Source organism: Delphinapterus leucas, chromosome 1, assembly GCF_059928025.1.
Source record: "Delphinapterus leucas isolate spDelLeu-1000000601 "Yukka" chromosome 1, BTC_Dleu_Yukka2, whole genome shotgun sequence".
In the NCBI taxonomy this organism is placed as follows: domain Eukaryota; kingdom Metazoa; phylum Chordata; class Mammalia; order Artiodactyla; family Monodontidae; genus Delphinapterus; species Delphinapterus leucas.
In genome coordinates this window covers 87109392-87129954 of record NC_143129.1, presented here as the reverse complement: position 1 = coordinate 87129954, position 20563 = coordinate 87109392, and the positions used below count along the sequence as shown (strand labels likewise).

Sequence of the window (20563 nt, the reverse complement as noted above, 5' to 3'; positions counted from 1 at the left end):
GTGATACCTCCAAGTGGAAACTGTGAAATAGAAAAGTGATTTAATTACTTTGTAAATTATTTGCTTTCTGATCTAGTATAAACCCCTATCCCTGTAATAATTTAATCACTTTTAAAAATTGTGTATTTTTTATGTAACACCATTTCTGACTCTAGTCAATCATCCATACTCAAAGTTACAGTTGTTTTGTATTTAAGTTAAACCAAGGATCTTATTACCCATTTATATCCTTACTTTTTGAGGAACTAATCTCTATAGTTGTTTATAAAAATGCACGGGAGTTGAACTAATATGTGGCATTATAGTGCTTCGCCCACTGTAGGCATTCAATAAATGTTTCTTGAAGGAGTGTGTTGACTAAGAAATTGAACTAAATTGATGGGTAATCAGGAATCTCCACTTTAGTATGTGACTTCTAAAATTCTTTATGAAGACCTGTATTTTGAAAAGTTGTAGAATTTTATTCTGTTATTAAACTTTAAACCTAGAAATGTTTATGCTGCAAGAAAAGTCATTATCTAGGAAGAATGTAATAATTTTAGAATTGCAATGTTGAAAACAGCCACCCTTAGTCATTCCCACTAGTCTGTGGGTTCCTTGAAGACAGACTAATTTGTTTATTATTGTCTAGTATGACCTGAAACAATAGGTATTCAGTAAGTATTTGATAAATGAATGTCTGTGTTTACTATTTTTATTTTTGAGAAAGTGTGACATGTCATATACCACGTAATCATTTTTTCTTCGTAGCTTGCTGCTTGTAATATTTTGAATCTAAAACCATTTTCTCTTGTTTTGCATAATGTTTCCTAAAGGAACAAGAACATGATATTTGTCATTGCTTTTTAAAAATTTATTTATTTTTTCTTATTATCTATTTTATACATATTAGTGTATATATATCAATCCCAATTTCCCAATTCATCCCACTCCCACCCCCCTGCCGCTTTCCCCCCTTGGTGTCCATACGTTTGTTCTCTACATCTGTGTCTCGATTTCTGCCTTGCAAACTGGTTCATCTGTACTGTCATTGCTTTTTAAATCATATATACTTTGAAAAGCATGATACCTGTTTTGAAAGTTAATCTCATAAATAAAAATTATTTTCCATGAATCATCTGCTATATATGTGTCCTAAAAATCTTTCTATATTTGTATTCTGTGTCCTGTTTTTATTAGTTCTTAAGTCTAAAATGAGCACCTACTAAGTGTGTTTAAATAACCAGTTGGCTAACTTTCATTTTGAGACATGTATGCAGTTTTTGCCCTGTTAATTATCTTCGATGACTGTTAATTCTGTTAGGAGACAGAGTATATACAAATTGTAAAATAAATGACATGTGGTATGCACAGAAGAGATAGGAATGATTATGAATTTTAAGATCCATTCTAGTTTGAGATAAGTCATTTTTTAAATTTGTCTTTCTGAACTAATATATTTAAATTATTCCATCCTCATCTTACCTTCCTCTACACTTATGGCTACCCATATCCCTGGTTCCTGCATCTTAGCTTTCTTTTTAAAAATTATGTAGTTATGGGTTTTATATTCTGATCAAGTTTATATTTAGTCTTTATTTAAAATAATGAAGAAAAATTATACCTTTTTAAAGGTCCCTTTGGAGCAAGAAATTGATGCCACTATTTATGAAGATTTGTTTAACAATTTTTAATAGAAGAGCAATAATATTACTCTTAACTGCCATTCAAAAATTTTTACATAAGTTGAACTCTTAGACATTTGTCTTAATTTTACTGAGAGAAGGGAGCCATACAAGAAATTTCAGGGGTCTGTAAGTGAATTGTTGGTAAAAAGTTTACCCACATGTTAGATGTAGGGAGGTCCACAAAGATGAAAAACATTGTCCCTTTACTCAAAAAACGAATGTTTTCATTTGTGCTTCATAGTACTATGGTTAAAATAAAACAACAATAAACATTTATAATCCAATGGTAGTCCCTTATTATTTTACTTATCAGCTTACCCCTTCTTCCTCTAACAGGTCAAATACAATTATCAAAGAGTACCATTTATTTATAAAATGACTTATTAATTGAACAACTGTTGAATGCATACTACACTTATAGGGTTTGTGGAGTGTAAGATGATGAATAAGGCATAGTCCTTGTGTTTCTGTAGAACAAACATTATTGTGATAAAGAACATAGAATAAATTGTTCAAAAGCTGATTGTTATTGAGCTTGTCAGAAAACAGCCCACAATAAAAATGTGAGTTGAGTCTTATTTTTATTGTCAGAAAAGTATAGTATTTAATTATGTATAATAATTTCTACCAAAGAGAACTGAATTAATGCAATTCCTTATACTTTTACAAAGAAGTACCTCTAAAGGTAGAGAACTATTCTTTAGCCCCTCTCAGCAAAGTCTAAGGACATGGTCCAAAGTTCTTAAACTTTTTCATTTTTAAAATGAAATGTGATTGTTGGACTCTACTTCGTGTTATATTCAGGTTTAATGTAAAATATTTATCTTTCCATTCCCACTGCTTTAAGGAAAGTTGACATTTCAGAAGAAGTAAAATTGACATTGTCCCATGGCCTCTCTTAACCCTGGCACAGCATCCAAAACAAATGCCTAAGTCTGTGAAGTAAGGGACTAAGGAGTTAAGTTTGAACTTTCAACTGTTTTTCTAAGTTTTATAACATATGATGTATCTCACCTAATATGCCTTTTTAAAACACTTTGACAACATGTATAGTTACATGAAAAAGAAACCATTTTAACTGATTATCAAAATCACATTTTTCTGATTAACTTGGGTGTTTTCTTCCTATTCATTTTTTGTTGTTTGAAATAGAAAATAAACCGGTAGAGCCTCTGGGTTTTAACTTGTCATCCTGACCTCAGTTCACTGATTATTATGAATTTCATTTAGAGCAAGAAGAAAAAACCTGTAATATGGGTAGTGTTGTGTTGAAAGGTAATCTTGAGGCCAGTCTCCTCTCTCCCACCTTGTCTCATTATACTTGTGATTTGGATATTTGTTCAAGATTATGTGTAACTTGATTGCTCACTCCCAAACTTAATTATTGTAAATTAAGTCTTCCAGTTTGGGAAAGTTACAGCTTTGTAGAATTTCATATTACCAAGGTTTTGTGTGAGAAGGATGTAGTAAGTTTGAATACTAACACTTTTCCTCTAAAACTTGGAATATCTACTCTTTCTTATAGGCTATAGAAAAACATCTTATTAGGAAGTCTCGGGGAGGTCTTACCTTTATTGGAGAATGGAAGAACGGGCACTTGGAAAAGAAGATGGGGCATTTGGCCTGCTTTGCTGGGGGAATGTTTGTGCTAGGAGCAGATGGTTCTAGAATGGATCAAGCTGGACATTATTTAGAGCTAGGAGCGGAAATTGCACGTACATGTCATGAGTCATATGACAGAACTGGTAAGAATATTAATAATGCTAATTACTTAGTCTAAAATAATTTCTAAGATAAAAATATGTCCAGGAATTAGAAGGGAAATAAATAGGCAGTTTTTACTTCAAAATAATTTATTCTAACACAGTAAATTTTCTTTAAAACATGAATTTTAATTCTGAAAATAATGTTCCTGCATCTTTCTAAATTATTATTCTGAATTCTGTTTTTGTTAATAAAGATTTTGAAGAAGTTGTTTTAAAGACAATAGGTAGGGCTTTTAGGGATGTATGGGCTAACGTTGTTTATTTTAATATAGAAGAATCCATTTCATCCATTTATTTCAGCTTCTGTAAAATCAGTTGCTTAAAAGAATACAGAGTTGATTTAGGTTACACGCCTTGCCAATAAAGATATTAGTTATATTGAGTATGTATATAACTGTATGTTATATGTATAATTGGTATGTAGATAACTAGTAGTTTGTCTCTTGGTCAGTTCACCAATAATTTTAAGTTGTTTGTGCCTTTAAAAAGAACCTGTTACGTTGCTTTAGGCAAGTATGTGATATTTCTGGGCTTCAGTGTCCTCACCTAAAAAAATGAGACGATTCTCAGTTTTACAGGTGACAAAAATTGGTTCCTGGGGGCAAAAAATATCTTTAAATATAAAGCATACACACAAACACACACACACACACACACACACATAGTCATAGATAGATAAACAGTATATATTTGTTAATAATATTTCATGGAAGGAGAAGGCAATTAGGTATAAATAAAAGCCTGGAGAATAGGGTTGAGAAACACTGGACTAGGTCTTCCAGGTTTTTCTCTGGCTTTAAAAATGTATTTAAAAAAATTATTATTATTATTGTTATTTTATTTATTTATTTTTGGCTGTGTTGGGTCTTCGTTGCTGCGCTTGGGCTTAGTTGCTCCGCGGCATATGGGATCTTCCCGGACCAGAGCTTGAACCTGTATCCCCTGCATTGGCAGGCGGATTCTTAACCACTGCTCCACCAGGGAGATCCCAAAAATGTATGTTTCTATATGAAATAAGGGAAAATGAGTTCCCTGAAAAACTAAAAACTAGGAATTCCTGATTGTGATTTCAGAAGTTGAATTGTTGTTTTAGTTAAATAACTGAATTTCTGTTTTAGGGTTAATTTATCATCAGGTACCATGAAACAAATATGGTTGGCTTAAAAGTTATCCTAGTTCATAAATCTGTCAAGTTATTTTTATATAATAAAGAATTGAATTTGTGGTGAAATTGACCCTTCAGCTCTCTCAGTAACCAAATCAAGGATTCCATTTCGTGACAAAATATAACTAAGTCAAAGGGACCTTGAAGCAGATGTTATTTTGTGGTGGTTTAAGTTAGTATATAATACATCTAAAGTCTGTTATCTGAGTTACAAATAGAAGTTAAAATATATTGTCATGATGTCGGTATAGAATATCAAATATATACTTAAAGCTGAAATTAGTAAAACATTGAGGACCAGAGTGGATATTAAGTGTTTGTACTAGGACCCATGATAATAAGACTTGCTGTTATGCAGCTTTTGACCACAAATCAAATACTAGATCTAAAATAGTAGCATTTCACGCAACAGACGTATTAAAATACGGTATATTATGGTTATTATATTAATCATTCACTCCATTAAACATGGAGCACATATTATGTGCCAGGCGTTAATGCTGGATTCTTACAGGTTGAAGTGTGAACAAGATATCTTCCCTGCCTTTGAGAAATTCATAGAATACCAGAGTTACGAAAGGATGCCCTATATTTCTGACTTTCACATTTCATACTGATATGAAACACTGATATTATGAAAAGAACATGTGAACTAGGATGCAAAAAGCCCCTGTTTCACTATTTATTATCTATGAGCTTTAGGCAAATCATTTAGCCTTCCTAAAGCCTCAGTTGCTCCATCTGCAAAAAGTTGGGGCAATAATACCTACACTGTCTTCCTCAGAATGTTGTGAGTACAAATGAAAATTTTTTAAATGCAGTCTCTGGTTGTTGCTGTCATGCTTGTTCTGACGTCATTTTCACATTGCCAGTCAATGAACCTGTGACCCTCTTTGCCATCGTATGCCCCAAAAGATTACTATTTGGTTTGTATCCTATATTTTCACATCTTTCACTGTTTTTACTTATCTTTAATCTCACCTTAGATCCTTTAATTAAGAAGTACAATTGTAGTTTTGCTTACTTCCTACCATTACATCTTCTGCTGTATTTTCTTATAGCTAGGCTATAATTTTTGGCAACCTTGTTTAAAAATATATTCACTTCTTAGCAGTTATTTGGGCTAAATTCATACAATAATTACTGCCTTGGGATTTCACTTCAGTTTGTTGGACTTATAATTAACATTATTTCAAAATCTGGTATTCTTCATATATTCCACTTACTGATAAACATGGCCTGCTGCTTAATACTTAGCTGGGTTTGTAGGAAATGTTGCTGAATCTTTTCATGAGACTGAGCAGTAACTTACTGGTAGTTAAACATTATTATGTCTACATGGGAAGCTAGTTTGATACATTGTTTTAGTTTATTCTGAGGTAAAATGCAAAATTAATGCCAAACCAGATCTTAGACTTCCAAAATATAGTACCTTCTTGATCTGGGTTTCTAGATTAAAAAAAAAAATTGCTAAACATCATTAAAATAATGACTATTATATAACTTAATGTATTTCATATTGAAATTGGATAACACCTTTCTTAGACTATGTGCTATCGCATTTTGGGGGTAAATTTAATCTCTTTAGATACATATAACATGTCCAATGGACAAAACATCCATTGAACATGGAGTAATGGACATATTTTAAGAGTTTCTACAACTATTTTTTCTTTAAGAGAAGTTAATAGGAGGGAAGGATACAGGAAAATAGTTTAAGTTCTTCCCTTACTATTAGCCCATTCTAACTGTATTCAGATTGCCTGTCCCAGATATTCCTCATGCTTTTTAGCTTTTGCTGAATTTCTTTTGTTGACTTAAGTGTACTTATTTTTCCATCTCTACAGATTCTGCCTGTCTTGGAGGACTCATGAATATTTTTTTCCCATGACTTTACGAACTAATCTGTACCTTCTTTAAAATTATCTTTTATTTTCTTACAACTGACTTTTAGCACATTTGATATTTTACTTCAATTGTTTTCTTTGTGCATGTCTCTTTCCTTTACCTACATTATATGATTTTTGCATCCTCTAGAGTTCTTTTTACCTAGACACTAAATTATTTATGATTTTGACTCAATTTTTACTTGTTGGATTAGTTATTTTCCTTTTAGAAATGATATATCAAATATAAGTGGGAAATTTAAGACAGGGAGTAGAAATTAAGTGCAAGGTAGAATGTTATGAAATTATTTTTTTATAGCATTGCATAGACAAAAGAGCACCTAAGAAATAATGCCCTCAGAAACATGAAAGCAATGATTTGACAAAAATAATGGATGTGGTATGTAATATATTACATATCACATACCAATGGTATGCGGTATGTATATGTTACATACCGCATACCAATGGATGTGGCTTGTATGTTTTTTACTCACCAGCTCCTCACAGAACAAATATGTTATCTTTCTGGTGTGTTTTATTTGTGAAGTTATGAATGACTGATCAGTGAAATAAAATTTTTAGTAAGAAGTCTAAAATATTAGTTCCATGCAGCCAATTTCTACTTCAATTCAGGTGATAATATCATTATAATTACAGAAGTTATTATCTAATTTAAAGTTAGCCTTAATAGTATCATTTGAAAACTCTGTATGATCAATTAACACTCATAGTCTTTGAGAAAAGAAAAACAAGAAATCCAGACAAAATGACTTATCTTACTATTTATTGGATTACCATCATCTCAGTGCTTATGATGTTTGACTTTTATTATTTTTAAAACATTTATTAAATGACAAATAATATTTGATTGTATGCCAGACCTTGTCAATAAGCTGAGTAGACGTTTTCTTACAAAACATTGATAATTTCTTAGTTAGTCCTAACCTCAAATCCCATTGAGGAGGTGGTCAGAGCTGTATGAGCACACATAAAGTTTAGCATGTAATTTCAGAGGCTTCTTTGGCACACATTAATCTCCCTCTTCCAAAGCCTACCGTAGAGTTCATGATCCTCAGGTTAAAAACACCTGCTTAAGTTCTGCTTTAGTTCTCCAAGACTTAGCAGTAAACAAACTGTGAGTATTAACTCTTCTGGATCACACGCCTTGCTTTTAATAGAGCTATCTACCATCACTATAGTGTTTCTGGTTTTGTGTTTTTTCTTGGGGGTGGGGAGTGGTACGAAATGCTTTATTTTCATCTCCTTTGAATTGTGGTTATTTGGAGTTTATGGCGTCACCCTTGTAATGCTAAAATTTGGCTGCTGCAACACCTGTCATGCCAACAACTATGGCATGATTTTGTTTATGGTATAGTTCTTACTCTCCCTTTTCTGAGAAAATATAAAAGTGTCCAACATTTCTTGAAAGAGGCAAGAGACTTTGAAACTGTTTGCCACTGGTACAAACTAGTAAAAAGAAAGAAAGATGGCAGCTGAGAGTGGTAATTGTGTGTGACTCCAGCACCCCAGTGGAGGATGGTTTTATATTGCCAGGTTTAGGGTGCTGGGTGTGATTAGAAAGAGGTTCTTAAAAAGCCTTTCACGTAGTGCTGTATTCCAGCCTGAATGGAAGTCATATCATTTAAGGAGTATTATTTAATGTTGAAATATATGTGTTATGGTCATGTTTTAAAAAATTTTTTTATTTTTATTTAACTATAGTTGATATACAATATTGTGTTAGTTTCAGGTGTTTATTCAAACTGATAAATAGGCAATTTACTGATGAAATTCTTAGTGGCTGGCGTTTTGAACCTCTTCCTAGCTGTATATACAGAAGCTATAGGCAAAGAGAGATGATTTTTAAAACTGGTTTAAGTTTTAAAAATGTATTGTTTCTTACTGTGGTATGCTTTAAAAGATTAGGGACTAACTAAATCTAATTCAAAATCTGAGCTCTAAAATGTTTTCTTATATGTATGTGTTATATTAAAAGGACTTTTAAATTGTCTTGACTTTTAAAAAAATTATTGTGCACAATACGGTTACCTGTCTCATTTGATTTTGGACCAAAACAGAATATGTAATGTGTTTATGTCTAGCTTGGCATTTGTTTCCAAAGGATTACTAGACTTTTGTCAGTTTAGTTAGATATAGCAGTATGTTGATGTACATTATTTACGAGAAATATTTCACGTTAGAATAATAGGAATATTTATAAGAAAATCAAATGCAGATCTTTAAAAATCACTGATTTTGCAAAACAGCAACAATAAAAATAAGACAAACAACAAAACAACTTTACTTCATGCTGCATTCTTACAGGGGGAGGAAAAAACTCTGGCAAACAAACACAAATGGTTTATTCTGTTCATTTATTTCTTTTGTCATGTTACAGCATTAAAGCTAGGTCCTGAATCATTCAAGTTTGATGGTGCAGTAGAGGCTGTGGCAGTTCGGCAGGCTGAAAAGTATTACATCCTACGTCCAGAAGTAATTGAAACCTATTGGTACCTGTGGCGATTCACTCACGATCCAAGATATAGGGAGTGGGGCTGGGAAGCAGCACTGGTAAATAAGCCGATATTTCATTTAATGTGCAAGAGTGTTCAATTAAGCCTCCTGTAGTGCCATGTATCCTCATCCATGTTACCTCATGTTCAGTAACTATAGCGCTACTTCCATTTTTTTTTTGATGGAAAAACTGTTTGTTTCTTAAGCAGTAGAAGTAAACCTTAAAATCCAGTTTAGTTTTCTATTAGAACTATTTTCCTCCTAAGTATTCACTCATTATTCTTACTGAATAACTAAAGGAGTCATTTAAATGGCAGTTTTTCACTATGATTATAAAATTTCTATACTTGTCTATTAATGCTTAACCTCTGGGGGAAAAATAAAATCATTGTGAAATTGCCCAGATTCACAGCCTGGGTAGATTAACCCCCATTCACTTCAGCTTGTGTTCAGAGTAATTCCTTAGTGGCACCATAAGAAGGACTAGTGAATTGTTAAAAATTTTCTACATTGAAAGACAAAAAAACCCCAACACACTCTCTCTCTTTCTCTCTCCATATATATATACACACACATGTGTGTGTGTGTGTGTGTATTTGTAATGAGGAATTTTTAATGGTTAGTAAAGTAAGCAAATTGTTTACTCATGAAATGCTAGCCTTTCAGAGAATTCCATTGTCATCAGTACCTGGGAGGAAGAGAAATCATTAGAGTTTTCATGAAAGTATAGCTTATCACTGGGAGTGAGGAGGTGTTTTATTCTCTAAGACATACTAATTATGATAAATAGTACTAATTATGATGGATATTCATAGTCGAATTGTTTAGCTTAAACTTGCAATCTAGATAGAATGAGGACATTCTAGGTGAGGTAAGTAGTGTTAGTAAATTGCTCAGACAAGAATGTGCATGATGTGTTTTAGGGCAGAATATAGACCAATTTATGTAAAAAGGTTTCACAGGGGCAACTCCAGAGAGAGAAGTTTGGAGCCATTATGTAGATGGTCTTACATGCCAGATCAAGGCATGAATACTTTACTCAGTGCTTCAGGAATAACACACACATACTTAGTTTTCTCAGTTACTATATAAGTGTTTCTTATTTGGCAGGTGGGGATTAAAAGTCCTTTGCCTGTCTAAAAAGCCCCTCAGATCTTCTTTTTCTTCACCGTCTCCTACCCACCAGAGCTCCCTGACTTTAAGAATCCGTTATGGGACTACTAAAGGTTTTTGAAGGGGGAAGGAACTACTGAAGACTTTTTAGTGGGGAGTAACAAAACAAAAGGATCTGATTATAATCTGCAAATTGGTGGGTTTTGGAGACCACTGCGATAATCTAGGAATAATGTGATAAAGACGAACTAAGGTGAGGGCACTTATGTGTTGTCATTCAGACATAGTTGGTCCTTATGGAGTTTAACAATAAGAGAATATTAATGGAAACAAGGCAGTTATGAATACAGAGCAGGAACAGATGAAGCATTTATTGTTGCTGCTTTTCTCTGACTACCTGTGTCCAAAATTGGAAACACAGCTGCTAGTGAAACTCTCTGTGCAGGAGGATCCTGCTGCAGTTGAGAGACAGACAAAATGTTGGCACAGTGGTTTGGGAATAAGACATACACACATACACACACACACACACTTCTGTTGTGTAGCAATGGCTTTTACTAATGCTTACATGTATCAAGCAATATTTTATATAGGGGAAATAGGTAAAGTAATCCTGCAATGAATATGACTTGAAAGTCCACTAATATTTAATGCTTCTTATTTAGAGGAATATGGGAGATGTATCTGAATCATGTGGGGCAGGGAGGTGAGGGATGGTGGCAGAAATGCATCTTTTCATTGAGAAACACTAAAGGATAATTTATCCTTTTCCTAAGGTTCTTTTTTTTCCTGTGTGCCTTCTTAAAGGTTTGACAGGCTCAAACTTTAACCCATATCTGTCCATATTTGAATTACAGAGTTAAAATTTTGCTTCTATAGCCTATATGGACACACACAAACTCTGAAGAACAAGAACTGAAATAATTATACTTAAAATTCAAGTTTCAAAAGTATGACATGATGAGAAGGGGGTGCAGTGTGGAGACAAAAGAGAACTCACATCTTAAATAGAATTTTCCTTCTTGCCCACTACTGGCTCCCATGTTGGGTTTAAAGAAAGAAAAGGGAAGACAAGCTGGAATAGAATAGTGGTATCTCATGCCTTCTGTAGCTTTAACTATTCCAATTTACATCTTCAAATTTCCAAACTTGAATATGTTATGCATGAAAACGTGCCTTTAAGAAATGTCTCTAAATGGCTTAAAGATTAGTCATGCCTCCCTGATACTTTCACAGTATCCTTAAACTGCTCCGATGTTCTACAGTGGTAAAGATGCATGATCATTGCGAAGAATATGTGTTTAAAAACGTGTTCATGTAAATTGATACAGGCAGTGTGGAGAACAGCAAGGAGGTTCCTTAAAAAACTAAAAATAGAACTACCATATGACCCAGCGATCCCATTACTGAGCACATACCCTGAGAAAACCATAATTCAAAAGGAGACATGTACCACAATGTTCATCGCAGCACTGTTTACAATAGCCCGGACATGGAAGCAACCTAAGTGTCCATTGACAGATGAATGGATAAAGAAGATGTGGCACATATATGCAATGGAATATTACTCAGCCATAAAAAGAAACGAAATTGAGTTATTTGTAGTAAGGTGGATGGACCTAGAGTCTGTCACACAGAGTGAAGTAAGTCAGAAAGAGAAAAACAAATACCGTATGCTAACACATATATATGGAATCTAAAAAAAAAAAAAAAAAGTTTCTGAAGAACCTAAGGGCAGGACAGGAATAAAGACACAGACGTAGAGAATGGACTTGAGGATACGGGGAGGGGGATGGGTAAGCTGGGACGAAGTGACAGAGTGGCATGGACATATATACACTACCAAACGTAAAATAGATAGCTAGTGAGAAGCAGCCACATAGCGCAGGGAGATCAACTCGGTGCTTTGTGACCACCTAGAGGGGTGGGATAGGGAGGGTGGAGGGAGATGCAAGAGGGAGGGGATATGGGATGTAGGTATACATATAGCTGGTTCACTTTGTTATAAAGCAGAAACTAACACACCATTGTAAAGCAACTCCAATAAAGGTATAAAAAATAAAAATGTTTAAAATACTTAGATAGAGAAAAGTACCAACCCTTTGGTAAGGAGACTTTATAAACCAAGCTGTAATCAAAATGGAACTATATAAAAATTAACAATTTGATTAAACACTTTTAGTGTTAATTAGCTTTTCATTAGAAAGGAGGAAGACCAGACAAGTAAAATCTTATTCTGAAACTGTCAAATTCTCATAGAGATCTCTGTAAACTTTTGACTGTGGTTCCTTAACTTGTCCTTCCAAGTTTGAAACTCTATGGAATTGACTCTTTTGTCTCATCTCTTTTACAGGCTATTGAAAAGTATTGCCGAGTCACTGGTGGATTTTCTGGCGTGAAGGATGTATATTCCTCTACTCCTACGCATGATGATGTACAGCAGAGCTTCTTTCTTGCTGAAACATTAAAGTAAGTAGATGCCTTAAAAAATTTTTTTTAATTGTAGGCGGGTTTTGCTCTGTGGTCACTACATGATGAATTATGACTATGTGATGTTACACTATATTTTATTACAAAAATCTTTCTATGTAATTGTGTCTTCAATTTTTAGCTACATCTCATGAAGGCATTTTGTCAAATAAGAGTACCTTTATTTTGTATTTAGCTCTTTACTATGCATTAGAATCACCTAGAAGACTTTGTAAAATACAGATTACCGGGCCATGCCCAGTTTCTGATTCAGTAGGTCTAGGGTGGACCCTAAGAATTTACATTCTGACAAACTCCCAGGTGGTACGGATGATGCTGGTCCTGGGATCACACCTCAACTCCCTGTTCTAGCTAATGAAATCTGTTAGGAACAATCATAAGAGTTTTGATGGTTACTAGAGGGTGTATGACCATAGCCACCCATCCTCCCAATGAGGTTTCCTGTAAAGAAATCTGTATAAAGGGAATAATTGAAAAGAAAAAAGACAGCTTTATTATTTGGACTTATAATCAGAATCCCAGGCAGAATTATACAAACTTTCCTGGAAGAAGGTGGAGACCTTAAACCCCTGCAAAGTAAGGTCCTTAATACCTTCTTTTAAATTTCACATTTCTATTTCCAGTCAGTCTCTACTTGAATACCTCATAAACTGTCGCTACATTTGTCCCAAAAAATATTATTTCCAGACATTGTTCAGGTTATTTGAGGATATATCAGTAGGCAAAAGGGAAAAAAATTCTCAGTCTCTTGGACTTTACATTCTAGTATACTTCTAGCTTACATTCTGGTGTATTATGGTTTAAATGTACATGTCTCAAACTACGTTTCTTATCCTAAACAGCAATCTTACTCCAATTTTTCTTTTATTATCCCTCATATTTTTATTTTCCTATCTTCTCAGCTTGTATGTTATGGTTATTTTTTTTTCTCATTCTAATATATCACTTTCTTGTTATATCATTTCTTTATTTTGCCCCCTCGTTTCCATATCTGTAGTTGACCCTAGACCAAACCCTTATTTTGCTGAGATGGTTTAGTCAGTTCCCTACCTCCAGTCATTTCTTGTATTTGTTTATCCTGTGTGATTAGGCTTGAGACTGTACTGGATAGTTGAAAGAGCACTGGACTGGAAGATAAAACTGCAGGAGCTTTAGTTATACACTTGCTACATACAACCTAGCTGAAGGAACATGTCAAAATAAAACTTCCTTGCTTTCAGTTTTCATAGTTGTCAACTGTGGAATTTGACCCAAATTATGTAAGAGCTCTCTCTTTTAAAATTTTTTTTTACTGTTTTTTAAGCCCAGAAAAATCATAAGAATAGTGCAATGATTGTATCTTTCACCTAGAGTTACCTTTTGTTAATTTTTGCTGCATTCCCATACCCCCATGTATATATATACATAGACACAGTTCTACTTGTTTGCTTATTTATTTATTTGCTTTATAATTTGAGAGTTACCAGCATTCTGTTATTTACCCAGGAATTTTTAGGAAAAGGGCATAACCTTACACAATCACAATACGGTTATCACGTTTGTGAAACTTAACATTCGTACAGTACTGCTGCTTAGTATGTAGTCCATTTTCAAATTTCTCAATTGTTCTAATAATGTACTTTATAATTTTTTTTTAACCCCAACCCAGGGTCCAATAAAGGATCAATTGTTGCATTTGCTTCTCATGTTTCTTAGTCTACTTTAACCTAGAACAAAGTTTCCTTATTCTTCTTTTGTCTTTTATGACATTGACATTAAGTATTCAGGCCAGTTGTTTTGAAGAATGTCCTTCAATTTAGATATTTGTGATTGTTTCCTTATGATCAGATTTAGGCTAAACATTTTTGGCATGAATATTATATAGATGATGTGGCCTCATTTCATCTCATAAAGAGGCACATGATAACGGTTTAACTCATTGATGATTTTAAATTTGATCATAAGGTTAGATTTGATTATAAGGTCATGTAAAGAATCTTTTTTCTTTTTGTAATAAGTGATCTGTGGAGTGATAACTTTGAGACTGTGTGAATATCCTTTTTCCAACAGTCTTTCTCACTCAGTGTTATTAGCATCTTTCCTGAGCATCTTGCCTGAATTGAATATTACTACAGTAGTGGTAAAATGCTGATTTTGAGGCCTCCTCTAGTCTTAGAAATTACTTGATTTTCAACATTCATATACCATTTTCTTCATGTCACTCTTCTCCTGCTCAAAAACTCCAATGGCTCATTCATCTCTAGCTTCATTTCTCACTTCTTTTCTTTATATATTCTATCCTTAAACCAAGTTAATCTATCTGTTTATATATCTACCCATCTATAATTTGTTCTTTTGAATTTCATTGTCTATTTCATATTTCTTTGGCTCTGGCAGGAATGTCTTTATTCTTTCTATCAGTTAATGCCCCTCTTTAAATAAAGTTCAGATCTTACCTCTTGCAGGTTGGCTTTCATAATTAATTCTCAAATGCCTCCTCAGTACACACCTTGAGCACTTTAGCACATGGGGTAGGGCTGCAAATACACATGTGCCGTGCTGCTTTTCCCCTTGTAGTATATGGGATATCACCAGTTGACCTTGGTACTTTTCCCTGCCAAGTTCAAGTTCAGGAAGAATCCTTCTCAACGCAGTACTCTAGGTAACCAGTTATATATATACACACACACAAATACATTTGGATCAATAAAAGTAGAAAAAGTCAAAGGAGGAATCATACAGGTATTTATAACAAAACCTAGGCTAAGAAAATTATCACAGTTGAGCACTACATTCATTTCACCTCAGCTCAATTGTTGCATGTTTATTTGAAGGTCTGATAAATTGAGAAAAGTGTGCATGTTGAGGATACATTTCAGTCAGTTTTTCTTGAGTTCATATATGTCAGGTATTAAATGACTAAGAAAAATTACAGGTTAGTTGGAAACATAGTCTTCTTAATGAATTTATTATTAAAAGAAAAGAGAAATACATAAAATTAAGACCAAGTTTACCACCATGGTGTGTCTGCTTTCAGTGGTATCAGAATCTCCAGGGCAGAAGTTGTTTTGCATGTGTGCACCTGTCTGTGTATCTTGCTTGTGTGCTTTTTCCCCTTTCCTATCTTAAAATTCAAACTTTGAATATAATGGCAAAATTCTGGAAAACTATATATATAAGAATATGTCAATACTTTTATATAGTGAAAGCTATGGAAAAAGATGTACATGGATGTTTATTGAAGTTATAAAAATAAAGAGTTACTATATGTTCAATATTAGTTGAAAGGTTAAATAAATTATGGCACATCCACAACGGGTATTATGGAACCAATAGCAATTATAGACTCGTCACAGTATAATGTTAAGTGAGCTATTAAGTGCACATACACATATATAGATGCACATCTTAATATTATTTCAATAACATCAAAATGTATACTGTGATTTAGCTTAATTGGTGGTATTCTTTTAAATCCATTTCTGGTTTTGCTTTTGTAATCAGGTAAAACATTTTTTTAAATAAGTTAAACTGCAGTCACATTTTCCTGTCTCAAATTCATTTGCTGTCTTTGTGCCTAGAATCAAAAGACATTTTTTGAGCTGCAAAAATTTTAGAGATACAACATACACCACTGCAATCCATTCCTCCCCTCTACACATAGACATTCCCAATGCTAAAAAATCTCTTTGCAACATACAGAATATTTTGTCATAAAGTCTTTTGTTAATCTCTAGTTTTTTGTTAATCTCTAGTTAACAGGCAGCTCACTGCCTCATAAGGCTAACTCATTACATTGTTCAGAAGCTTTCATTGTTAGAAATATCTTTCTTATATTGAGTTAAAATCTGCTTCACTGTGCGTTCCATTCAGTGATCCATACTCTACCATTTGGAAATACGGAGTCTTCTACATGGATGTTAACTAAAAATACTTGTATTTATCAGGCTAAAGGTGACAAGTTTCTGTACTATTTCTTTCTGATACCAGTCTGGTTGACTTCTCTAGAGATGATTCCATGGTTTTCTAGACTGAATACTGCATTTAAGATGTGAATAAACCAGTGCAGAGTACCAATTGCTAATTTGGTCTTTATACCTTCATCAAAGCAAGATACTATTGTATTCTGTTTTCTGGTAGCCCTGTCAATATAGCTTGAAATTTTGATATAGGTCTTTTTTTTTTTTTTAACATAAACTCAGATAATTATTTTCTATCTTACATTGGTATGATTAGCTTTTATGAAATTTATTACATTTTACCTTTATCCATTATTAAATCTTATTTTGTTAGATTTAACATATTCTAATTTATTGAAATTTTTTTGAACCCTTGAGTTTTTCGTTTAATGTATTAGCTATTCTACCTTTGTGTCATTTACAGATTTAATAGGTATGCCTTTTCTGTATATACCCAAGTTAATCAAACATTAAAGACATCTAACCTATGTATTCTTAACCAGTTCATACTTATCTATCTTTTCCCAACTCTTTCCCTTAATAGCTGTGTGACATTGGACAATTTACTTAATTTCTCTACCTCAGTTTCATCATCCGTAAAAGAGGAATTACTAATAGTATCATCTCAAGGGCTTGTTATGGGGATTAATATAGCGAAGCCCTTAGAATTATACCTGGCACAAAATACGAGATAGCAGGTATAAAGTCACTATAGGACAGCAGGGCTGGGAGATGGGGAAAAAAGGTAGACGTGAAGCAATGGAGGACAAGGACAAACTAGAACTCACAAGGACCAGCGATCCCACATATGTGTCTCACTGCCTCTAGCGTTGATAAACAGGTGACTTGCAGAAGTAGCTGGCACCTTCTGCCACAGGGCTATACATGCCTGGCCTGGGAACTGGAGAAATTGATGAGGAGCTCCAACAGGAACTGCAGAAATTGCAGGTCTGGCAGCTGCCCCACACCTCCGAGGTGAGCCAGGTAATCACTGACAACATGCATAACTTTAACAGCATGTGGCAACCCTGCACCGTCCCTCAGAGCATTATGGCTCCTGCTTTACTTCAGCCTCCACATCACATGCGTATGTTTTTGTAGCCAATCCTAACCCAGAATCATACAGAGAAAGTAATTCTGACAAATACAGTTCCAGCTTAGCTATGCTGACAAAGTATACAATCACCACAGGAGACAGGTCCCTCCAGATAGTGAAAAATATTATAACCTACTTTATATCATATGGTATACAGTATTTGTATATAAAAGAGATCATTTAAAAAGTATTATAAAGCTATACTAATTAAAAGGCTTTAGTAGTAGTATAAGAATAAATGGAACAGTGGAACAGGATAGTTTGGAAATAGGCCCACTTATATGTAGAAATGTTATCTTTGAAAAATGGCAGTTCGGATCATTGAGGAAAAATTAAATTAATAAAGGAAGTTAGAAAAATTATCCATTAGAAAAAAAAATAAAATGGTATTCCTGTAAATAATAAAACTGATCTTATAGAACATAGCTTTAAACATTAAACATGAAATAAAATCCTGAAAAAATTTGGAAGTTTTTTTTTCTCCCAACTCTGGGGGTGAAGATGGCATGACACAAAACCCAGAAACCATAGAAGAAAAAGATATAAATTTTTAACTACAGAAAAATGGACATCTGTAAGAAAAAAAAAAGAACATTAAACAAAGTAAGACAGATGACACACTGGGAAAATATATTTGCAATACATTTGATAGTCAATGGGTAAATTTTCTTAAAATGTGAAATTATTAAGGAATAAGTATTAAGTTAAAATAAGTAAAGGCAGTTCACTGCAAAATACAGATGGAAAATACCATAAATACATGAAAAATAAATATTTGACCCACTCATGAAGAAATGAAATAAAACTAATAATCAAATACCATGTTTCACTATCAGATTACTTAAGATTTTAAAAGTTTGCAATCTGGTGTTAATAAGGATGTATGGATCCAGTCACTTATAAACGCTGGAAGTGAGAATGTATGTTGTTTGATGTGAGTGATTTCAGTGAAATCTGAAAAAGAACCTGTTGAAATATTAAGAGCACATTAATTTTGCTTCAGTAATCCTACTTCTAGAAGTTGTCCTACAGGTATACTTCCCCAAGTGAGAAAGATGGATAAAAAAGATTGCTCCTTACTTCCATATTGTTTATATTCTTTGCTCTTATACTGAATAATTAAGATTAAGTGCTGCATGTACCTTTTTAGGCACATCTCCTGTTACACCACTTTCCCCATGCATTTATTTGATCCATACCTACCCACTGTACATTTTCACTTATGTGTTTTTACTCTTGCTTTCCCTTCTGCGTGAAATTTATCGTTCCTTTTTTTAATCCCTTACAAAATCCTATTACTTTGTCAAGGTCTAGCTCGAATATTACTATCTCTGTGAACCCTCTTCAACACTAAGACAGAATTAAGCCATTTTTAGGTATACTTAAAATACTTCCTTTGTTCTGATAGTCTAGTCTATGTGAAATATTAATATCCTCACTGCTTACTTTCATGTTTGGGATAGAGTATACATACATTCAACAGATGTTTGTTGAACTGTACAGAAATAACAGCATAGCACTTGTCATGTTAAAATTAGTCAGATAAACATCTATCTCCTCTGTCTTGTGTAGGTCCTCAGAAATCAAGGCTAATGTGGTTTGTTTTTAATACAGATATTTTTTAAAGTGTAAAAACAGTATGTGGATATAGCAAAATGAATTAAGTAGTATGAAACAGAAAAAATGAAAAAAGTTTCTCTGTATTCCACATGTAGTTTCACTTCCCAAAGATAACTACAGTTGACCCTTGAATAACAGAGGTTCAACCTTGCAGATCCACTTATATACAGATTATTTTCAATAAATATACTGGAAAGTTTTCGGAGATTTGTGACAATTTGAAAAAATATGCAGGTGAACTGAGTGGTCTAGAAATATTGAAAAATTAAGGAAAAAGTCAGGTACATCATGAATTCATAAAATATATGTACATACTGGTCCATTATACCATTTACTGCCATAAAATATACACAAATCTATTATTAAAAGTTAAAATTTCTCAAAACTTACACAAACACTTAGGCTATAGATGGCGACATTTGCATCCAGTGATTCGAGTATATGCTTAAAATGCCTAGTGATGAACCAATCCCTCCCATCAGGAAACTTACACAAGCCTCTTAGATAGCCTTATCCACCAGAGGGCAGACAGCAGAAGCAAGAAGAACTACAGTCCTGCAGCCTGTGGAACAAAAACCACATTCACAGAAAGATAGACAAGATGAAAGGGAAGAGGGCTATGTACCAGATGAAGGAACAAGATAAAACCCCAGGAAAACAACAAAATGAAGTGGAGATAGGCAGCCTTCCAGAAAAAGAATTCAGAATAATGATGGTGAAGATGACCCAGGACCTCGGAAAAAGAATGGCGGCAAAGATCGAGAAAATGCAAGAAAGGTTTAAGAAAGACCTAGGAGAATTAAAGAACAAACAAACAGACATGAACAATACAATAACTGAAATGAAAACTACACTAGAAGGACTCAATAGCAGAATAACTGAGGCAGAATGGATAAGTGACCTGGAAGACAGAATGGTGGAATTCACTGCTGCAGAACAGAATAAAGAAAAAATAATGAAAAGAAATGAAGACAGCCTAAGAGACCTCTGGGACAACGTTAAATGCAGCAACATTCGCATTATAGGGGTCCCAGAAAGAGAAGAGAGAAAGAAAGGACCAGAGAAAATATTTGAAGAGACTATAGTTGAAAACTTCCCTAACATGGGAAAGGAAATAGCCACCCAAGTCCAGGAAGTGCAGAGAGCCCCATACAGGATAAACCCAAGGAGAAACATGCCAAGACATATAGTAGTCAAACTGGCAAAAATTAAAGACAAAAATTACTGAAAGCAGCAAGGGGAAAACGACAAATAACATACAAGGGAACTCCCATAAGGTTAACAGCTGACTTCTCAGCATAAACT

General features: G+C 33.8%; 1 protein-coding gene across 3 annotated transcripts in view; it reads left to right on the top strand.

Annotated features, from left to right (window-relative positions):
• MAN1A2 (mannosidase alpha class 1A member 2) overlaps positions 1-20563 on the top strand; it is a 209700-nt gene that overhangs the window by 117622 nt on the left and 71515 nt on the right. For all 3 annotated transcript variants that reach the window (XR_016394219.1, XM_089917086.1, XM_022583954.3), the window contains exons 10-12: positions 3193-3412; positions 8886-9058; positions 12468-12583. Coding sequence is in view for 2 of the 3 variants with exons in the window: in XM_089917086.1 (XP_089773212.1) it covers positions 3193-3412; positions 8886-9058; positions 12468-12583 (509 nt within the window). In the remaining variant the exon portion in view is untranslated. The remainder of the gene's footprint in view (positions 1-3192; positions 3413-8885; positions 9059-12467; positions 12584-20563) is intronic.